At 38.1% G+C, this 19,641-nt stretch overlaps 2 protein-coding genes and 1 pseudogene across 2 annotated transcripts; 2 read left to right on the forward strand and 1 right to left on the reverse strand.

The window, feature by feature from the left end:
- Window positions 1-2,570: 2,570 nt before the first annotated feature.
- Window positions 2,571-3,790, reverse strand: LOC146638965 (uncharacterized; annotated as a pseudogene).
- Window positions 3,791-12,340: 8,550 nt separating this feature from the next.
- Window positions 12,341-14,255, forward strand: LOC146638966 (high-affinity choline transporter 1-like). The gene is given in 5 exon segments (XM_085365095.1): window positions 12,341-12,509; window positions 13,357-13,461; window positions 13,464-13,520; window positions 13,605-13,822; window positions 13,914-14,255. Coding segments are annotated over 5 exon segments (891 nt in total).
- A 1,000-nt stretch (window positions 14,256-15,255) lies between these two features.
- On the forward strand, window positions 15,256-18,760 carry ttc9c (tetratricopeptide repeat domain 9C). The gene is made up of 4 exons (XM_085372043.1): window positions 15,256-15,339; window positions 16,431-16,788; window positions 16,924-17,106; window positions 18,327-18,760. The coding sequence occupies exons 2-4, from the start codon at window positions 16,452-16,454 to the stop codon at window positions 18,482-18,484; spliced, it is 678 nt and encodes a 225-aa protein (XP_085228169.1). The 5' UTR covers window positions 15,256-15,339; window positions 16,431-16,451; the 3' UTR covers window positions 18,485-18,760.
- Window positions 18,761-19,641: the final 881 nt, after the last annotated feature.

Consider the following 19,641-nt stretch of genomic DNA (forward strand, 5'->3'; position numbering starts at 1 on the left):
CTACCTTTTCCCTGTACCCTGTAAAAACCATATCCTTAAACCGCTTTTTAAACTGCGCCATGCTTGGACATTGCTTCATATCTTTACTTAGTCTGTTCCACAGCTTCACTCCACACACAGAGATGCAAAAACTTTTTAATGTTGTACGGATACGAGGATGTTTTAAATTTAATTCCCCCCTCAAATTGTATCCCCGTTCCCTTTTAGAAAACATTTTTAGAATATTGTCAGGAAGCAGGTTATTTATTGCTTTATATATAATTTGTGCTGTGAGAAAATGAACCAGATCTGTGAATTTTAGAATTTTTGATTTTAAGAATAGTGGATTTGTATGATCTCTGTAACCAGTTTTATGGATTATCCTTATGGCCCTTTTTTGTAATATAAAGATTGATGATAGCGAACATTTGTAAGTATTGCCCCAAACCTCTGCACAGTAATTCAAATACGGTGCAATCAGGGAACAATAGAGAATGTGGAGTGATTTGTGGTCCAGAATGTGTTTTACTTTACTCAAGATTGAGACACTTCTTGAAATTTTGTTATGTATATGATTTATATGAGACTTCCAGTTTAATTTATCATCTATAATCACACCAAGAAACTTATGTTCAAGTACTCTTTCAATTTCCACACCATCTACATGAATCTGCACTTGTGCATTTCTAAGGGAATTCCCAAATAAGATAATTTTAGTTTTACTTAGATTTAGCGATAGTTTGTTCCTGTTAAACCATTTTTTAATTTTGCACATTTCTGAAGTAATTGTATCCAGCAGCTCCTTTAGATTCCCCCCAGAACAAAAAATATTTGTGTCATCTGCAAATAATACTAATTTTAATATATCAGATGCCTTACAAATATCATTTATATAAATAATAAATAATTTTGGACCCAGTACAGAGCCTTGTGGAACACCACAAGCAATGTCCAAGCATGATGAGGAATGGACACCCAGCTTCACAAATTGTTTCCGGTCACTTAAATAATTTTTCACCCATTGCAGTACAACCCCCCTAATCCCATACCGTTCCAGTTTATTAATTAATATGTCATGATTGATTGTGTCGAATGCTTTCTTGAGATCCAGAAATACTCCAGCTGCATACTGTTTCTGATCTATAGCATTCGTAATCTCCTCAATTGATTCGATTAATGCCAGAGATGTTGATCTTTTTGATCTGAATCCATATTGACTGTCAGAGAGTAATTTATATTTATCTAAGAATTTGTCTAATCGTTTATTAAACAGGTTTTCTAGGATTTTGGAGAATTGTGGTAGTAAAGAAACAGGCCTGTAATTTGTGAAGTGGCGTCTATCCCCGGTTTTATACAGCGGCACAACTTTAGCTATTTTCATTTTGTTTGGCACTTTTCCCGTCTGAAATGATAAGTTGCAAATATATGTTAGAGGTCCTACAATTCCTTCAATGACCTTCTTGACGATTTTCATGTCAATATCATTACAATCAGTAGATGTTTTATATTTACACATGTGTACAATGTCAATTATTTCTTTTTCCTCCACTGATGTGAGGAACATTGAGTTAGGGTTCCTATCAATCAGGTTTTCACTACATTCTACTGATGGCAGTGACTCAGGAATTTGTTCTGCCAGTTTTGGTCCAATATTTACAAAATAATGATTAAAGCTGTTGACCTTATCAGCAGTGTTTTCCATAATATTGCCATTATCGATAAAGTATTGAGGATAACTTTGTTGTCCAGAATTATTTTTAATGATACCGTTTAAAACATCCCATATTCCTTTCATATTATGTTTATTGTTGTTCAATATTTTACTATAATACTCCTTTCTACATACACGTATAATATTGGTCAACTTATTTTTGTATTTATTATATTTATTTTCAGCTTCTTTTGTTCTTTGTTTTAGGTATTCCCTATAGAGTGTATTTTTCTTTTTACATGCATTTTGTAAACCCTTAGTGAGCCATGGTCTATCTGAATATTTGTGCTTTCTGTTGTATTTTATTGTTGGACAGTTTTTATCGTACAACTCCATGAATATTCTTAAAAATATGCCATATGCAATATCAATATCAGCTTCTTTGTACACCTTGTCCCAGTCCTGATTTAATAGATCGTTCTTAAATGCAGTCATAGTTTCTTCTGTCCTTACACGTCTGTATCTCAGTTGTTCTTCATGCTGATTTTTCTTATAATTAGTGTCATAAACTGCAAAAACTGGTAGGTGATCACTGATGTCATTAATTAATATTCCGCTCACAATGTTGTTTTCCATATTGTTAGTGAAAATATTGTCAAGTAAGGTGGCACAATGTGGTGTAATTCTGCTAGGCCTGGTTATTTTAGGATGTAAACTCAAACTGCACATAGTGTTTAGGAATTCGTCGGTCATTTTATGCTTTTTTGGATTCAACAGGTCAATATTAAAATCACCACAGATAAACATAACTTTTTGATTTGTTTTAGAGAATATTTCCTCTATGAAGTCATTAAATACTTGAATACTAGAGCCAGGTGTTCTATATATACAGCTAATTATTACATTTTTTTCTTTTTCCTTATAAATTTCAATTGTTATACATTCTAGTAAATTATCAATTACAGTTGTCATACTTTCTACCACCTTGTAGTTTAGGTTTTTATCCACATACACAGCTACTCCCCCTCCACTCTTGTTCCTTCTATTTACAAAATTCACTTCATATCCCTCCAGTCCAAAGTCCATTCCTTTCTCCGCATTGATCCATGTTTCAGAAATGGCAATAATTCCAAATGGATTTGTCAACTCATTTAGATATTCCTTTATATTGTTGAAGTTGGCATACAGACTTCTGCTATTAAAATGGATTATTGATAATTTATTTTCCGTGTTGATGGTGTGCTTAAACTGTTCATCAGTGAAGTAGCAGCAGTTACAGCTGATGTTGTAGAAGAAATTATTTTCCGGGTCTATATCCTTTTCTAAGTCTAGAACATTATGGTCTGTGTATCGAAATGTTCTCAGTTCCAGATTATCATAAAGAGAATTCCAATGAGTCATGTTGATATTGTTGCCGGATGCAGATGAAGTTCTTTTGGACTGTGCCATGTGTTGTGTTGTGTGTCACGTCACATGTGTATTCATACCTCCAGAGTAAGTTGACCTCAGTATTTGTCCAGCTCTTCCATATTTCTGATGACCAACACTTTGGCTTGTTCCGGTGTTCCATTGAGTTTAATGAATACTTTGCAGTTGGTGGTCCATGTATTTTGAATTTTTCCCTGTTTCTTCAAGTAACGTGCTTTCCTGGCAATGTCCGCATTTCTTTTTATCAGATGTTTGTTCATGAAGACATCGGATCCTTTTAGTTTCCTTCCTTGTTTTAACAGTGCTGTTTTCTGTTTTCTGTTTGCAAATCTCACAATGATGGCTGGTTTGTTACTGTCATTTTTTTCGGGGTAGAGGGTGGCAAGCCTCAATGTTGTTATAATCCACTTCCACACCTTTGGACCGTAGAAAGGTAACCACTTGATGCTCCGTGGAGTTGACATCTTCCTCTCCTGGCCCTCCTACATTGTCAGTGGCGACCGCCCGGGCGTATGACCGGGGTTTGATGCGAAGCCCCGTGATGATAACATCGTTCATCCGGGTGTACTGCTCCAAATCCGCCACTCTGTTCTCCAGGTACGCCAGCCGCCGATCCTTCTCGGCGTTCTGGATGCGGAGAGCCTTAACTTCCTCGACCAGGTCCAGGATGGCTTTCTGCTGCAGTTTGACAGTAGAAATCTCCTCTGTCATAAACTCCAGCGACTTCTTAATATCGTCTCCTTCGTCTCCGGCTGACAGAATTTTTTTCGGGCCCATGCTGAGAGACGCTCTCGTAGCTTTGCCGTGACGACCGGCTAGCTACTTCCCAGAATCCTTTTGATAATGGAATCAGAATCGCTAAATTCTTATGAATTCTAGTCGTACTACAGGACAATTTTTCACTGTGCCAGAGTCTATGTTAAAAAGCTCAGGTACAGTATGGCCTGTAGCATTGTATGGTAGATTTTTTTTTGATTTTTTTTTTTGATTTTTATTTTTTTACCTGCTTTGTGGTGGCAGGGCACTGGGTTTACTGTCAGTGGTTTCATTCACAGTCATGTTGGACCTGTAGTAACAAACAAATGGTTTACTGGGATGTAGATTTGTGTTATAATGTTAGAATGAACAGAGAATTGACATTTAAAGTACCTTTAACTGTTAATTCTGAATTTAAAGCCATATGAACGTTATGTAAAATCTATATCTCGGGCATGCATTCTGCAGTATTTAAGTGTTGGTGTTAGCATGCCCACATACCACTTATTTAAATATGTTTGTTGTGCACTGATATAGGGTACTCATGTCACCACGTTCCTCACATCTCCCAGTGTTAGTATGGGCAAGGGTAAGAATCTGCTTCTTTATATGCCTTGATTTCTTTGTGCCACACTTACACATGTGACCACATGTGTCCTATTCATGACATAAAAATTCACACTAACATTTCTGCTCTTTCTTACACGTCATGAGATGTTTGAACATGCTGATATGGTAGATTATGCAAGATTTCTCTTATGCTTTTATATTATCTAATATATTATCAGAGGACCTCAACATCCTCTGGAGTGGAGGATGTTGAGGTCATTAACTCTGCAACTGAAGTGAGTTTTGTAACACAATCACACTCATTTTCAAATGTGTAAAAATTACACAATGTTAGACATTTTATAGGCAGTCACCACAAGAGATATAATTGGAAAGATACACAAATACAAGATTATAGAACTTCTAGCATTGGTATTTAATGAAAACTGTTTTCTTATTTTTTTTTTCAGTTTAGCTAGTATTTATATAGGTTCTCATTGTAAGGTAAAGATCCTACAATCACACAATTCTTATTCAAGCACTTGGCAACAGTGGGAAGGAAAAACTCCCTATTAAAAAGAGGAAGCCGCCAGCAGAACCAGGCTCAGGGAGGCAGCCTTCCACCATTGTCTCATACATGAAGCTGTATAGCCAATATTCAGAACACATGACACAAGTGTAGAAAAATGGCAAGCCTTTAATTCCTGCTCATCGAAAACTAAAAAGTAATCGCAGATCGCAAAACCAATTCAACTCCAATTGCTCCACAAAAGTTGTAATAAAACTCATCCAACAGAAGTCATGAAACAAAGACTTAAGAATAACATGTAAAAAGCAAACTAAGACGTGAAGGAATAATAAGTAGATATAGAAAGTCCACAAATGAAAAACATTGGGTTAGAGAACCCAGGACCATGAAATACCTGAAAATTCAAAGGGAAAAAAAGAACAGAACTCAGACAGGAAGCATACTTAAACCAAAAAGCAACTAAGAAAACTCTAACGTGATCATGACAGGTGAGATAAAAGACAATCTATAGGAGATTATTCCTGTGTTTAAATTTTTTTTCTTTTCTTTTTTTAATGCTCTGGTATTTTGTTGTGAAGCACTTTGTGATCTTTCTCTCAAAAGTTGATATAGAAATTACATTTTCTATCAGTCTGAAAAAACTGCTATACATACACGACTAGAATCATCCGTGACGTTACATGCCAATACTGCTGGTTGTATAACATCATTGCATAATGAATAATTGGTTGACTGGCATTCAAGCACTCAGCTGATCCTGATGGTATACATTTATAAATGGTTACAATTTAAAAAATCTTTCAATTTCATGTTGCAATATGTTTGATACACGTCCTAGGTTTAAATTCGCCAGCTGGGATTTCTGTATGTTGTTTGCACGCTGTAACATCAGTAATAGCTGAATTTCTTATGTAAACGCTCATTATTTTCATATAGTTATCAAATAATATTGAATATTACTTTTAATTTGTTTGTATATATTAAGTTTAGCAGCAGTAAACGCATGCTGGTTCCGTATCAAAGTAACAAACTTTGAGACCGCACTAGTACTTGGAACTGGATGAAAGATTCCAGGTGCAAGTACAGGCTTGGTTGTTTGCGACATCACTCATGTAGTTTCGTCACTTTGAAATGAATCCTTGCCCAGTGTACAATGAAATCTTTGTTGTTTTCCGCTCATGCACAAGCCACACCACCACCAGTGTTTTGGCCAATTTATGGCATATCCAGCATTCTTTTTGAATTTTGTATCCTCATGCCTATATTCAGTGTTGGGAAGGTTACTTTTAAAATGTATTCCATTACAGATTACATGTCCCAAAATGTATTTTGTAACATATTCCGTTACGTTACTCAATAAAAGTAACATATTCTGAATACTTTGGATTATGTAATTTATTATCATGCTTTTATACAACTACGTGAATGTACTATTGCTGTGTGATTTATTAGGCTACTATTATTGAAGGCTACTCGGCATACCAATACCAACTAGATTTTTGAATCTTAATATAAAATGAGTAACAGTAGGGTGTATATCAGGTAAGGCTGCACTTCTTTGTGTGTGTGCGTGCGTGCGTGCGTGCGTGTGTGTGTACTAGGCCACCTAAATATTTAACCTACAGTGATACATTGAAGCAATGTTTGTGCTGATGTTAAAGCCAAAGGAGATTTGGAGCTCTACAGTTATTAAGTCAGCAGAGTGTTGGTGACTCATCATTCAGTAACCCTGATTTATAACTTTATGTGGTCTGACACTTTGTGGCTGAGTTCATGTGGTTCCGCAACACTTTCACTTTGCAGTAATACAATCTGAAGGTCGTTGAATGCTTAGCTTTGCGAATTTTGTTTCACTCCTAACTTGTTGCAATGGCTGTATCTTCTTACAGAACCATGCTGGAATCCAGTGAGCTCTTTAGAGCTACAGATTTGTTCACAAATGTTTGTAAAGACAGACTGCATGGCTAGGTGCTTGAATTTTTCATTTAGTGCTTCCATGTTTAATAGTCTTACTACCCACATAGCAACTGGAACTTCTTTGGGCAGGCAAACCTGTTTAAACCTGTTTTTCCCCTAAAAAAGTTAGGGCATTGTACAATTTAAATAAAAGAAAAAAATATAGGCAAGGCAAGTTTATTTGTATAGCACAATTCAACAACAAGGTGATTCAAAGTGCTTTACAGAGACATTAGAAACAAGAACAAATAAAAAGCATGATTTAAAATTGATTAAAACAAGCAAATAAACTAACTAATTAACAAACAAACAAACAAACAACAGTATATAAAATCAAAACAGATAAAATCAGAACAGTAGATAAAATCAGTAGTTAAATGTAAGTTTTGAAATTTAAGCTTAAAGTGTGGATTTGGTGCTTTATTCAAATGCAGCTGAGAACAGGTGAGTCTTCAACCTGGATTTAAATAAACTGAGTGTTTCAGCTGATCTGAGGCTTTCTGGGAGTTTGTTCCAGATATAAGGAGCATAAAAGCTGAATGCAGCTTCTCCGTGTCTGGTTCTGACTCTGGGAACTGATAAAAGACCGGATCCAGATGACCTGAGGGATCTGGATGGTTCATACTGGGTCAGGAGGTCATTGATGTATTTTGGTCCTAAACCATTCAGAGCTTTATAGGCCAGCATCAGAACTTTAAAGTCTATCCTCTGACGGACAGGCAGCCAGTGTAAGGACCTCAGAGCTGGACTGATGTGGTCCACTTTTTTGGTCTTAGTGAGGACTCGAGCAGCAGAGTTCTGAATGAGCTGTAGTTGTCTGACTGATTTTTTAGGTAGACCTGTAAAGATGCTGTTACAGTAATCAAGCCTACTAAAGATGAATGCATGGACTAGTTTTTCCAGGTCCTGTTGAGACATCAGATCTTTTATCCTTGATATATTCTTGAGGTGATAGTAAGCTGACTTTGTTATTGTCTTAATGTGTTTTTCTAAGTTTAGGTCTGCATCCATCACTACACCCAAATTGCTCGCCTGGTTTGTGGTTTTTAGATGTATAGATTGAAGTTCTCTGGTGACCTGTAATCGTTTTTCTTTGGCGCCAAAGACTATTACCTCAGTTTTGTTTTTGTTTAGCTGGAGAAAATTGTGGCACAACCAGTCATTGATTTCCTCAATGCATTTACCAAGAGCCTGTACAGGGCCTCGGTCTCCTGGTGACATTGTGATATATATTTGTGTCATCTGCATAGCTGTGATAGTTTATTTTGTTGTTGTTTATAATCTGTGCCAGTGGGAGCATGTAGATGTTAAACAGAAGGGGTCCCAAGATGGAACCTTGGGGAACTCCACATGTGATACTTGTCTGCTCAGATGTGAAGTTACCTATTGATACAAAGTATTTCCTGTTTTCTACGTATGTTTTGAACCAGTTTAGTACAGTTCCTGAAAGACCTGTCCAGTTCTCCAGTCGTTTGAGTAATATGTTGTGGTCAGCTGTATCAAATGCTGCACTGAGATCCAGTAAAACTAGGACTGACATTTTTCCACTGTCTGTATTCAGACATATGTCATTAAACACTTTGGTCAGAGCGGTTTCAGTGCTGTGGTTCTGTCTAAAACCTGACTGGAAGGCATCGTAGCAATTATTCTGTTTTAAGAAGTAACTGAGCTGTTGAGAAACTGCTTTTTCAATGATCTTACTTAAAAACGGGAGATTTGAGATCGGCCTGTAGTTGTTCATTTGTGTCTTGTCAAGATTGTCCTTTTTCAGTATAGGTTTGATTACAGCAGTTTTTAGTGATTCTGGAAACACACCTGATAATAAAGAAAAGTTGACGATCTGTAACAGGTCTGACTCTAAAGTCTTTGAGACCTTTTTGAAAAAACTTGTTGGCAGGACATCTAAACAGCAGGAGGAGTTGTTCAGTTGACCTAAGATGTCCTCCAGGTCTTTGCTGTTAATCGGGTGAAACTGTTTCATGGTGTTTAAACAGTTTTTTGGTGGACACAGTACATATCCTGGATCTGCTGTTGATGTACCAATTGCTTGTCTAATTTTTTGGATTTTTTCAGTGAAGAATTTGGCAAAGTCATTGCAGGCCATGGTCAAATGAAGTTCAGCTGCCACTGACACAGGAGGGTTTGTTAGCCTGTCAACTGTAGAAAATAAGACCCGAGCATTATGGCTGTTTTTAGTGATGATGTCAGAGAAGTAGGACCTCCTTGCATTCCTCACTTGTAAATTATAATTGTGAAGTTTCTCTTTATAAATGTCATAATGAACCTGGAGGTTTGTTTTTCTCCATCTGCGCTCAGCTTTCCTACACTCTCTTTTTTCATTTTTCACCAGTGTGGAGTTTCTCCATGGAGACTTTTTCCTTCCAGAGATAACCTTCACCTTAATGGGAGCAATAGTGTCCATTACATTTAACATGTTAGCATTGAAGCTATTGACGAGCTCATTGACTGACCCTCTGGACAGGTCAGGTGTTAATGGGAAGACCTGGTTAAAAATTGCACTACTGTGTTCAGTTATACACCGTTTTGTGATCACTGTTGTTGATATATTTGTGTGGGCTGAGATTTTACTTTCAAAGAAAACACAGTAATGATCAGACAGGCCCACATCAGACACAGTAACCTTTGAAATGCTCAGGCCTTTGGAGATCAGTAGGTCAAGAGTGTGTCCTCTATTATGTGTGGCCTCTGTTACATGCTGAGTCAGCCCAAAGTTGCCCAGAGTGTTACTCAGGTCTTTAGTCCCTTTGTCCTGAGGGTTGTCCACATGAATGTTAAAATCCCCAGCAATAATTACACAGTCAAAATCAACACAGATCACAGACAGCAGTTCACTGAGGTCATTAAAAAAGTCTGTGCAGTATTTGGGAGGCCTGTAAACATTAAGAAACACAACTTTGGATGGGGCCTTCAGCTGTAAAGCCACATATTCAAAAGACTGAAAACTTCCAGGAGATAGCTGCTTACATTGAAATGATTCATTAATTAAGACAGCAACCCCTCCTGCTCGCCCTGACCTCACTGATAAAACTGTAGTTAGGAGGGGTCGTCTCGATGAGAACAGCTCCACTGTTACTTTGGTCCAACCAAGTTTCAGTTAAAAACATAAAATCAAGGCTGTGCTCAGTGATTAAATCATTAATTAAAAATGTTTTCCCAGCTAGAGATCTAATGTTTAATAAAGCCAACTTAAGTGTTTTAGAGGTATTACTTGTCCCCTCGTGTTTGGGAGCAGTCAGTGGCACACAAGGTATGTTTACTATGTTTAAAGATCTTTTAGAGTGCAGCTCTCTGTGTTTTGACCAGGCCACATGTCTCCTGTCACCTAAAAGTACAGAAATTTTAAAACCTTCTAGTAAACAGGGTCCCAGCTTCTCCTGGGAAAAGTCATCACTGCCATAATCCTCACAGCCCGGACCCTTCACACATCACACATCAGACTGCGGAGACAGGGCATGAAGAGGAACTAAGGGGGGCGAGGCTGGGCAATGTGACTTCGATATATGCTTCATTCTATGGGTACTCACCAATAGATTTCATTTTAATAGATTTTTGGATTCATATTTACAGGAAAAAATATATGACAAAGATTATAATGAGAAGTGGAATGTTTTAATGTATCTATAACACACAGTGACAGAGCTTCCTTTATCAGACACTGTGAATACCATTTCTTAGTAGTAAGGTAACGCCTAGATTCATACAAGACTTTATAACAAGACTTGTATGGACTTGCTGGCAAGCCCATAAAAACGTTAAAGGATGCTATTTTTTTTATTATCTACCCAAGCTGGTCATATTGCTCTGGGAACCTATATGACTTTTTAATAAGTGATAAAACATCTCCCTCATTCTCCTTAATGTTAGATGATTCACGACAGAGGACAGCTAGCCGTAGCATCCTGGTGTAGCTCCTGTTTTTTCTGTTTTTTAAAATGGGCTCTTTCTTGGCATTGTGGAGTAATTGCCAAATGCAATTGTCTATTAGTTATCAATCTGAGTAGACAGAGGAATAACAAAGTGCATCAGGTAGAGCAATTTATTCAAGCAAGTCCCACATAACCGACTTTTTGTTTCCTCATTCTCTCTCTCTCTCTCTCTCTCTCTCTCTCTCTCTCTCTCTCTCTCTCTCTCTCTCTCTCTCTCTCTCTCTCTCACACACACACACACACACACACACACACACACACACACACACACACACACACACACACGAGGCATGGCCAAAAAGTGTTGTGAGTCGAAAAAACCCCTATGAAAAACACTTATTTTCCCCGATATCCAGTAATTTAGGTCAGGATGGGACCGATACTGTATATCGAATCGGGCCATCCCCAATTAATACTCATGAATAATGTAGTTACCATCGTTGTGCCATGTGTGGAAAAACATACTACAAGTCATTTGATAATTAGTAATGCACATTTCTTGCAAACCTGGAATTGTTACCATTTTTTTTAGTCTGGTCTATTACTAGTGCTCTATCACTCTTGCCAACCTTCAGTCCAGCTCAACAATCCTAAAGTTGTAATTTTCCACTTGTAAGCCAGTTTTCAAAGAGGTGTGGCTTCAGCCTCATGGACGCAGCGGTATTTATTGGTATGAAGGATATGAAGTTTACACACTTTTATGGATGACAAAATTTTGTGAGAAACTTTATATGGATCACGCTGAGCAGAGAAATAAAGTAAGCGAGTACATGTCGCTGCCACTGCTTCTTTGCAGAGGTTTCAGTCTTCATTAACGGGTTTGCAGTTTGATTTGGAAAAAGAAAATGCCTTTAAATTGAGCATTTCAAAAATGACTGCTGACAGTGCTTTGCAGCTACTACGAGCCAGTGTTTTTAATTTTCATTGTACTAAAACTAGCAAACAAATTTAGACAGTTTTTACAACAAAAGATACATAAAACTAATCTTTATGCTGTTTTTTAAAATGAAAGTAACAACAGATGCAGCATCTAAAAAATAAAATGATGTTGCAGGGGGTGACCACAGACACCTTTTGATCCCCTCTTGATTTATTTTTTCTCCAGTTTAAGTGGTGTTAGCAGTACTTTTATTGTGAGTCAGTACCTGCAGCCCATCAAGGTTCCACAGGTAGTGCATCTCCTTCAGGAGCTGTGAAGGTTTGCTGCGTCTCCCAGCACAGTTTTGGGAGTGTGGAGATATCAGGAGAGGGGCTGTTAGATGAAAGGGCTAATATCTGCGCTTACAAATGATCTCCATTAAGCGTGTGTGTGTGTGTGTGTGTGTGTCTTTAGAGAGCATTAATTTGTGAAGTGAACCTACCTACACTTTTCAGATTATCTGAACAGGGATGTGCTCTGATCTGAACTATTTATTTTTACTTTGTGTTCTGTTTGTGAGCTTTGTAATTGAGCAACACCACTCCAGCTCTACATCAGGAGGCAGGTCATGTAGGTATTTGAGAGAGCTAGTGGGAACCATTGTCTGTCTGTCTCTGAGGTAGTGAATGGTGACCCTTAACATCCCGGGCATGGTGGTGATGGTACTGGGCACCAGACTGTGGGCCTCAAGGAAGTCCAAGGGGTTAGAGGAAAACAGCAAAGCAGACCGGAGAGAGATCACGCTGTTGGGCAACAGAGGGATCAGTCTGGCGGTTGGAGTCTTCACTATGACAGGTTAGTGTGCAGTGTGTAGGGAAAATGGTGAATATGGGTGAAATTTTAATGACTATTGTTGCAGTGAGATGCATTCAGGCACTTTTATTTCCACTGAGATTTTTAAAATCTATGAATTTATGGTCACTTAATAGTCATGTTGTAACCAACTATGGAAAACTCTACAGTTTTAGTAATTTAAACATACTAATAATTAGTGTCACTGTCACTTTATCAATGCTGGTCATCATTCCCTTTTGCTATTAAAGTATTTATTTATACCTATGTTTATACCTACACTCTATACCCATACTCCATACTGGTACTCAGGTTGTTGCACTCCACTTATTGTATTATTTATTGTAGTGTTTTATTACTTATTATTCTGTTTGTTAAAAAACCAAAAAACAACTATTTATTTATTACTTTAAAAAAAATTTGTTTCTTCATTACTTGGTTTCTTTTTCGCTCCGGGACCGTGTGCACATATTTTCGTTCCACCTCATGTTAACATGCAATGCGAATGACAATAAAGCCCCTTGAATCCTTGTGTGAAAAGCCCTCTGATTTCACACGAATAACCCACTAAAGCCAAATGCATCTTCTTTTTTTATTTGTACTGAAAAACAATTATGAATCAAAGCTTGGTTGGTCTTTCTATGGCACAGGAACCATGTCGATAGATATTTTTTTAAATTGTATTTTGTTCATTTCTGAAGAAATGCTCCTTAAAACAGTTAAAAATGGCTCCTACAAGCTGGCCTGAGGCTGTTGGGTAGGCTGTTGCTTTAGATTTGATCTGTCCCAGCCTGCATCTGAGTTTTGCTATTAAAAATAAATTAATGGCATCAGATTTTAAGTACTGTAGTCCTTAATTGTAATTTCTTTTTAAAGGGTTTAGGTAACCTTGGATATCAGGACTTCCACCAGAGGACTCTCTCAGCCTCCTCATCAAATACAGCCAGGATCACCTGCTAGTCTTCATACTTTGAATCCCATCTGTGCTGACTGGAGCAGTCACAGCATCAACAGGTACCACAACAGAGTCAACAGCAAGTGTAAAAATATGAATGAATTAATATGACTTTATATAACATTTTTATGTTTTTATGCCAGATTGGAACATGACCTTATATGGCTCCCCATCCCCCTTCAAGCGAGGAGACGCTGGTCAGGTTCTGCCAATTGCTCTGCAGTACCTCACTCCAAACTACATCTCCATCATTGGTATTGGAGCTGTAGCTGCTGCTGTGATGTCCTCAACAGACTCTGCACTATTATCTGCCGCCTCCATCTTCTCATCCAACATATATAAGAGCATCCTAAGGACCACAGTAAGAGACCTGAAAGAAGAAGATTCGAGTTGTGGTTATGTCTTTTCTGGTTCAGTTTCCAGATTTTATTTTATTTTGGGGTTTTTTGCAGGCATCAGACAGGGAGCTCCAGTGGGTGATCCGTGTCACTGTGGTCCTGGTGGGCGTGGCTGGCACATCGCTCACCTTCCTAAACAACAGCATCATGGTTTTTTGGATCCTGGGCTCAGACATAACCTACACCATCATGTTCCCTCAACTAGTCTGCGTCCTCTTTTTTAACATCTCCAATGGTTATGGCTCTATCATGGGCTTGCTAGTTGGAGTGTTGCTGAGATTGCTCAGTGGTGAACCATCCATAGGGTTACCTGTTGTCCTTCACTTCCCAGGTTGCACTCTTGAACATGGCATTTATGTCCAGCGCTCTCCGGTCAGGACTATCTGCATGTTGTGATTTCTGAGAGGTGGGACGTACCCAAAGTGAAGGCCAACAAAGAATCACAAAAATTAACATTAATGATCAATGGCATCATCAAAACACACAAGGAGGAGAAGGTGGTCAGAATGAAACTGAACTAATACTAACCCCCAGTCAGTTGGAGTGACAAACTAAATGATTTAGTGGGATGCAGATGTGTTTTTATGGTGATTTATTACCACACCTTCTGTTTTTCTGGCAGAAAAACAGAAATGAAGGACTTTGGAGGAATTCATTGTTTATAATCAGTGCATGGTTTGTTCCTGTTTATGTTAAGAATCTGTCACTGACTTACTTTAAAAAAAATACTTGAACCTTCTCTTTTTAGCACTTATATACCATTGCTTAGAAAAGGTTGTAGCTATGCAGCTTACAGCTGTTGCACACAAATACTTCATAAATTACAATCTTTCTTTTGTAGAATTCAGTAAAATTGTAAAATTTTACAGTTGCTTTGTGATAAATGTGTTTTGTTTTGTTTTGTTTTTCTTTTTTTAATCGGAATAATTATATTAGGGCATTTGCAGTTTTATCAATGAGTCATTATACAATTATGAAAGATTTTGAAATTGTAAAAAAAACAAAGATCAGATAATTATATTTATCAATTTCTAGTATCAAATGTAAATTTTTCATGAGTTATTTTACTTGCTGTGTGGTATGCTTGGCATAGCTCTGTTATCAGGACTCTGGAACCTGAAAAGTAGATTTTAAAAACATTGTTTAATAAATTAATTGTTGTAAATAATGTTTTGGAACAACTTTTTCAGTAACTGCGTTTACATTTTGTTCCAGAATAAGTGTAATTTACACCAAAAAAGTTTGTTTTGGTATTTTGTGCATGGATTACTTTCAAAATTATATTTAATAAAAACGAAGAGGGTGTATTTTGTGTTAATTTGCTGGCAATTCCTGCTTCGACCTTATGGTGGCAGTAGCACGCCACACAGTTTGTGGGCGAGTCCATAGAAAGGCAAGCAAGGAAGCGCACGTGTGGCAGCAACAACTAAGATGACTACCAGCTGAAAAGTAGCTATCCGTGGATTGTCGCTTCACTGGCGTAAGGCGAGAGAATGCAGAACAATACAGCTTTCATGTAGCGAACCTCATAAAATGCGCGAACATACGGGAAATAATGAGTTAGCTAGTTTTCGAGGACCCGGGCTAGCTTGGCAGCCTGCTAGCTCGGTTAGCGGTAGCTACAAACCCTGGACGTTTTGCCGCAAAACGTCGGTTTACGTTTGGACCTGAGTGACGTGCTTTCTATTTGATTCGTAAAATAATGTAACGTTGGCATGTACCAATACTTCAAATAAAAAGCTGTAGATTTGCCGTTTGTCATATTAAATATGGTGGGAAAACTACTGCTCTTGCGGTTTGTCTACCTTCTTATTAAAAGCAGTGTGGCTCACTGTGTGACTGCCAGGTCATATGTGAGGTATTACAAGTGAAGGAGTGAAGTAGCAGAGGTGTGCCAAACCGTTTTCTTACACATAAGTGCTTTCTACTATTATACGCAGAGCATCTTTTTACACTGGAACAGGTGGTGTCGAGCCTTACTAATGTCGATCAGACTCAGGTGGACTGTTGCGTGTAAACAGTGCTCGGTTGGTAATAAGGGGCACAAACTGTATCCTTCAACACCCCTCAAACTGAAAATGTACCCCCACATTATTAAACCACCACCATCAGCACCCTAACAAGGGTGGGCTCCATGTTTTCATGTTGTTGTCTTGACTCTATTCTTGCCGTGTGATTGGCTGATTACATGTTTGTAGTATACAAGCAGTGGACCCTGTGCACCTAACAAGGTGGCCAGTGAGTGATTATGTGTGTAAGCGCTTTTGAAACGTTTATTTGATCAATACCACTGTAAGAAAAAGTGTTAAACTTTATTTCACATAACTATAAGTTTTTCAATTTGAGTTCAGCCCTACACTTGGAGAAAAGTATTCATTTATATTGATTTTGATTAGCAGATTAGATTTTTGGTTTTAATTAATGAGCAGTTAATGAACAGGTGTACCTAATATAGTGGCCTGAACCTATATGTTTCATAAGTCCTTACATCTTTTTCTCTACATCTCACCACTTTATGTTTTAGGCTTTCTGTTTAAGAATAAACTAAAATGTGCTTTCTCACCCCAACAGCTGATTAGCTTCACTGCAGACATGGAGGGTGCTGGTGGGGAGGCTAGCCTAGATGTACAGGGGGCGGCGGCGGCAGCAGCACCGAGCCTCTTTGGACACAAACCAAATTCTGCTAAGCCGGTTTCAGCTTTGCTAGAGGAAGCAGCCCAGCTGAAAACAGAAGGAAATGCTTTCTACAAGGATAAGAACATTCGCTCAGCCATTGGTCGTTATCACCGCGCTCTTCTGCTCCTGCGAAGCATTGACTCAGATGTGACGACATCAGTGAAAGGGTTTGGGCCTGAGACACCTGTGCTCACACCTGAACAGGAGGCTTTATTGAGAAATACTCAAGTGGACTGCTACAACAACCTTGCTGGTAGGTAAATATCATTCTGAGATAATGTCATATTCTTTCAAAGCTGTTGAAGTAGTAACTCTTTGAAAAACTGCTCTCTAGTCACTAGTTTGATACAAGTGCCTCAGTATAATCATTTCTTTATATCTCTTCCAGCCTGTTTGCTGCAAAGAAAGACTGTTGATTATACTCGTGTGCAGGAGTACAGTCTGCGAGTGCTAAAGTGGCGACCAGGCAATGCCAAAGCGCTGTACAGGGCCGGGGTAGCCACTCTGGAGATGGGAGATGCAGAGACAGCCAAAGAGTACCTCATCCAGGCCTCTAAAGAGCAGCCTAATGGTAAAGACCCAGACCATCATGATCTTCAAGAGCAAGTTGACGTAATAGTTATTTAGACATATATAGCCAGGTTTTTCTTCCCGCATATTACATTTTTAAGGACCACCAAAGAGGTTATAACCTTCTCCCAAAAGAAAAATCTCTAGGGCTCTGATTGAAAGTATGTTAGGTTTAATGTACTAAAGTTTTAAAAACATTTTGGTCCATCAAATTGCATAAAATAAACAGAAAATGTTGAGAGTTCTGTTAACTCAGATGATGCCAAATTTTGGTCATAACTACATGTGGATCGCAAAAATGGAAGATAAAGTTTAAATAAATGAAGATAAACAATTCCTGATAACAAGTCAGGAATTGATGGGTTCTGTTGAAACTATTTATAACATAGTTATATTGTCCTTGTACTCAGAGCTTGTTTCTGTGCTGCCATTATTAGTGCCTCTGTGCTGTCTTTCTGGATGTCAGCCACTTCCTCTATCTGCCAGTTGCACATACTGTTTTAAATGCTACCGAAATATGCAGCACATTCATCATAGTAGTTATCATATTGTGACTAGCACTGCTAGCACCAATAGCTCTCACAGAGGCTGTGTCATAATCTTTGGGCCAAGAGGTATTTCTGGTGGCGACTTTCAAGAGCGAAAACATTAAACATTAATTCAGCTAGTTGCACTAGCTGAAAGCAGGAAAAAATAGCAATAAAAAGAATCTGTGTCTTTGATGAATAAGTTGTGATTTGTAGATGATTAACACAGAGCATGTCGAAACAGCAGTTCTTTGGTGGGAGCCGTGGACGCCTGTGCTCTCCAAATGTATTTATTTTTCAGTCTACATTTGCAATTAGTCCACCACCATAACCAAAAATTGTTCTTTTGTTACACTGCTATCCATTCGGAAATGGTAATTAATATTAACACTCATCTTTAAAGTAAACAGTCAGCTCAGCTTGAGAAAAGCTTACTGACCTTGTTTAACTTTGTGATCAATTAAACCCATGAGTTAGAAGCGTCACCATTTCCCATGTTAAAGGTGTTTAATTAAAGCACGTTAGAAGACTCATGTATGAGTCATTTCATTTTATCAAGACCAGGTGGGTAGCTTGTGCAGTTTTTTTTTTTTTTCTGAAGGATATAGATTTGCTCATAGTAATTTAAGCATAGTTTAAATTACTGATCTTTTCTCTGGAGACCAGCGAGTTAAAGTATACGTTTCTGTCACAGATGCCAATGTGAGGAAGTACCTGCAGAGGGCTGAGGAGAAACTCAGTCGGGACTTACAAAAAGAGAAAGCCATGTATCGAGGCATGTTTTCCTCCAACCAGAATGATCGCTCCGAGGGTGGGATTAACCAAACCAGAAGAGCTGGCGACGGCGTTTAGCCCACAAGCTGAATGTGCCAAATAAAACCTCAGCCTGAGAGACTGCTCCAACCTCAGACCACACCACAAAGGGGTTAAAGAATGTTTACATGTCTTGAACGACTCTTGCTGTGTCTCCATGGGAGAGGATTGACGTAAGCATAACAGACATTATACAGACTTGAGGAAAGCAGTCAGTTGGAAAGCAAAGATGTCACTGCTGAAAATAGAAAAGACAGAAAAGTTGGTTTCCTAGCAACACAGTCTAATATAGTTCACAAAATGCTTCTGAAAGCTAAAGAGGCTCTTCATGCACTACTCAATTGCCTCTGTGATTGCAGTTGTTTGGTCAGTGATATGAATGTTAATTTTGTGACTTTTCAATAAAAATATTTGTTAAAAAAATGCTAATTTTCATTAATTTTTTAGCAAAGCCCTTTGCTGACACGTATCTTTAATGCACTTACAGTAGGAAGAGCACACGTTCAGTTATAAGTTTCCTTTATTAGTCATAAGCCATAAGAGGACACATATGTATCTTGGATAACTCATCAATACTTTAATTCAATGTTCATTTCAAAATCCTGAGCAAAATATCAAGTTAAAGAGTATTTGCTTAATTTTGGTCATAATCTGGCCAATGTGATTGTACTTCAGTGGCAATACTGCCCATGATCAAAGAGGAATATCACACTCTCACAATAGCTATAATCACTGAACAAGTCACAGAGCAGCATGCAGAAGGGGATTGTGCACGTACACATTCATACGCATGATTATGCACTGAAGCTTCTTACAGTTGTTATTACTACAGTATTTTCAAATGGCTACTCTCCTGTCACAATAGGATCCCAGAAGTGTTCCTCTTCAGGATGGCATTCGCACTGATAAAAATTAGGGTTTATAAGGGTTGCAGCCCTTTACAGAGCCTAAAAAGAATCATTCACCCCTAAATAACAGGTCACTCATGTTCCCTTCAATGATGCCTCCTTTCCACTGATGTGGTGCCTAATTTAGAAGGACTGCCACACATAGAGTATTCCTGGTACCAATAGCTAGCAGTGCACAGTAGCATAAAGTTGTTGGAGTCAAAGTTGAAATTATTTAGTGGCTATCAGAGAAATTCACATAAGTTAGGTCAGTCATGGTCTCTTTCCTGTGGAAGTTACTTCAAATGC

Source organism: Diplotaxodon limnothrissa, linkage group LG2, assembly GCF_057381915.1.
Source record: "Diplotaxodon limnothrissa isolate DT_005_m linkage group LG2, D_limnothrissa_male_GT1.1, whole genome shotgun sequence".
Taxonomy (NCBI): Eukaryota; Metazoa; Chordata; class Actinopteri; order Cichliformes; family Cichlidae; genus Diplotaxodon; species Diplotaxodon limnothrissa.

Excerpts from the sequence above, each read along its gene's own strand:
- ttc9c (XM_085372043.1), top strand. The coding sequence starts at position 16,452 with ATGGAGGGTGCTGGTGGGGAGGCTAGCCTAGATGTACAGGGGGCGGCG. Across the intron at positions 16,789-16,923 it reads CTGCTACAACAACCTTGCTG|CCTGTTTGCTGCAAAGAAAG; the intron begins GTAGGTAAATAT and ends TATCTCTTCCAG. Across the intron at positions 17,107-18,326 it reads CTCTAAAGAGCAGCCTAATG|ATGCCAATGTGAGGAAGTAC; the intron begins GTAAAGACCCAG and ends TTTCTGTCACAG.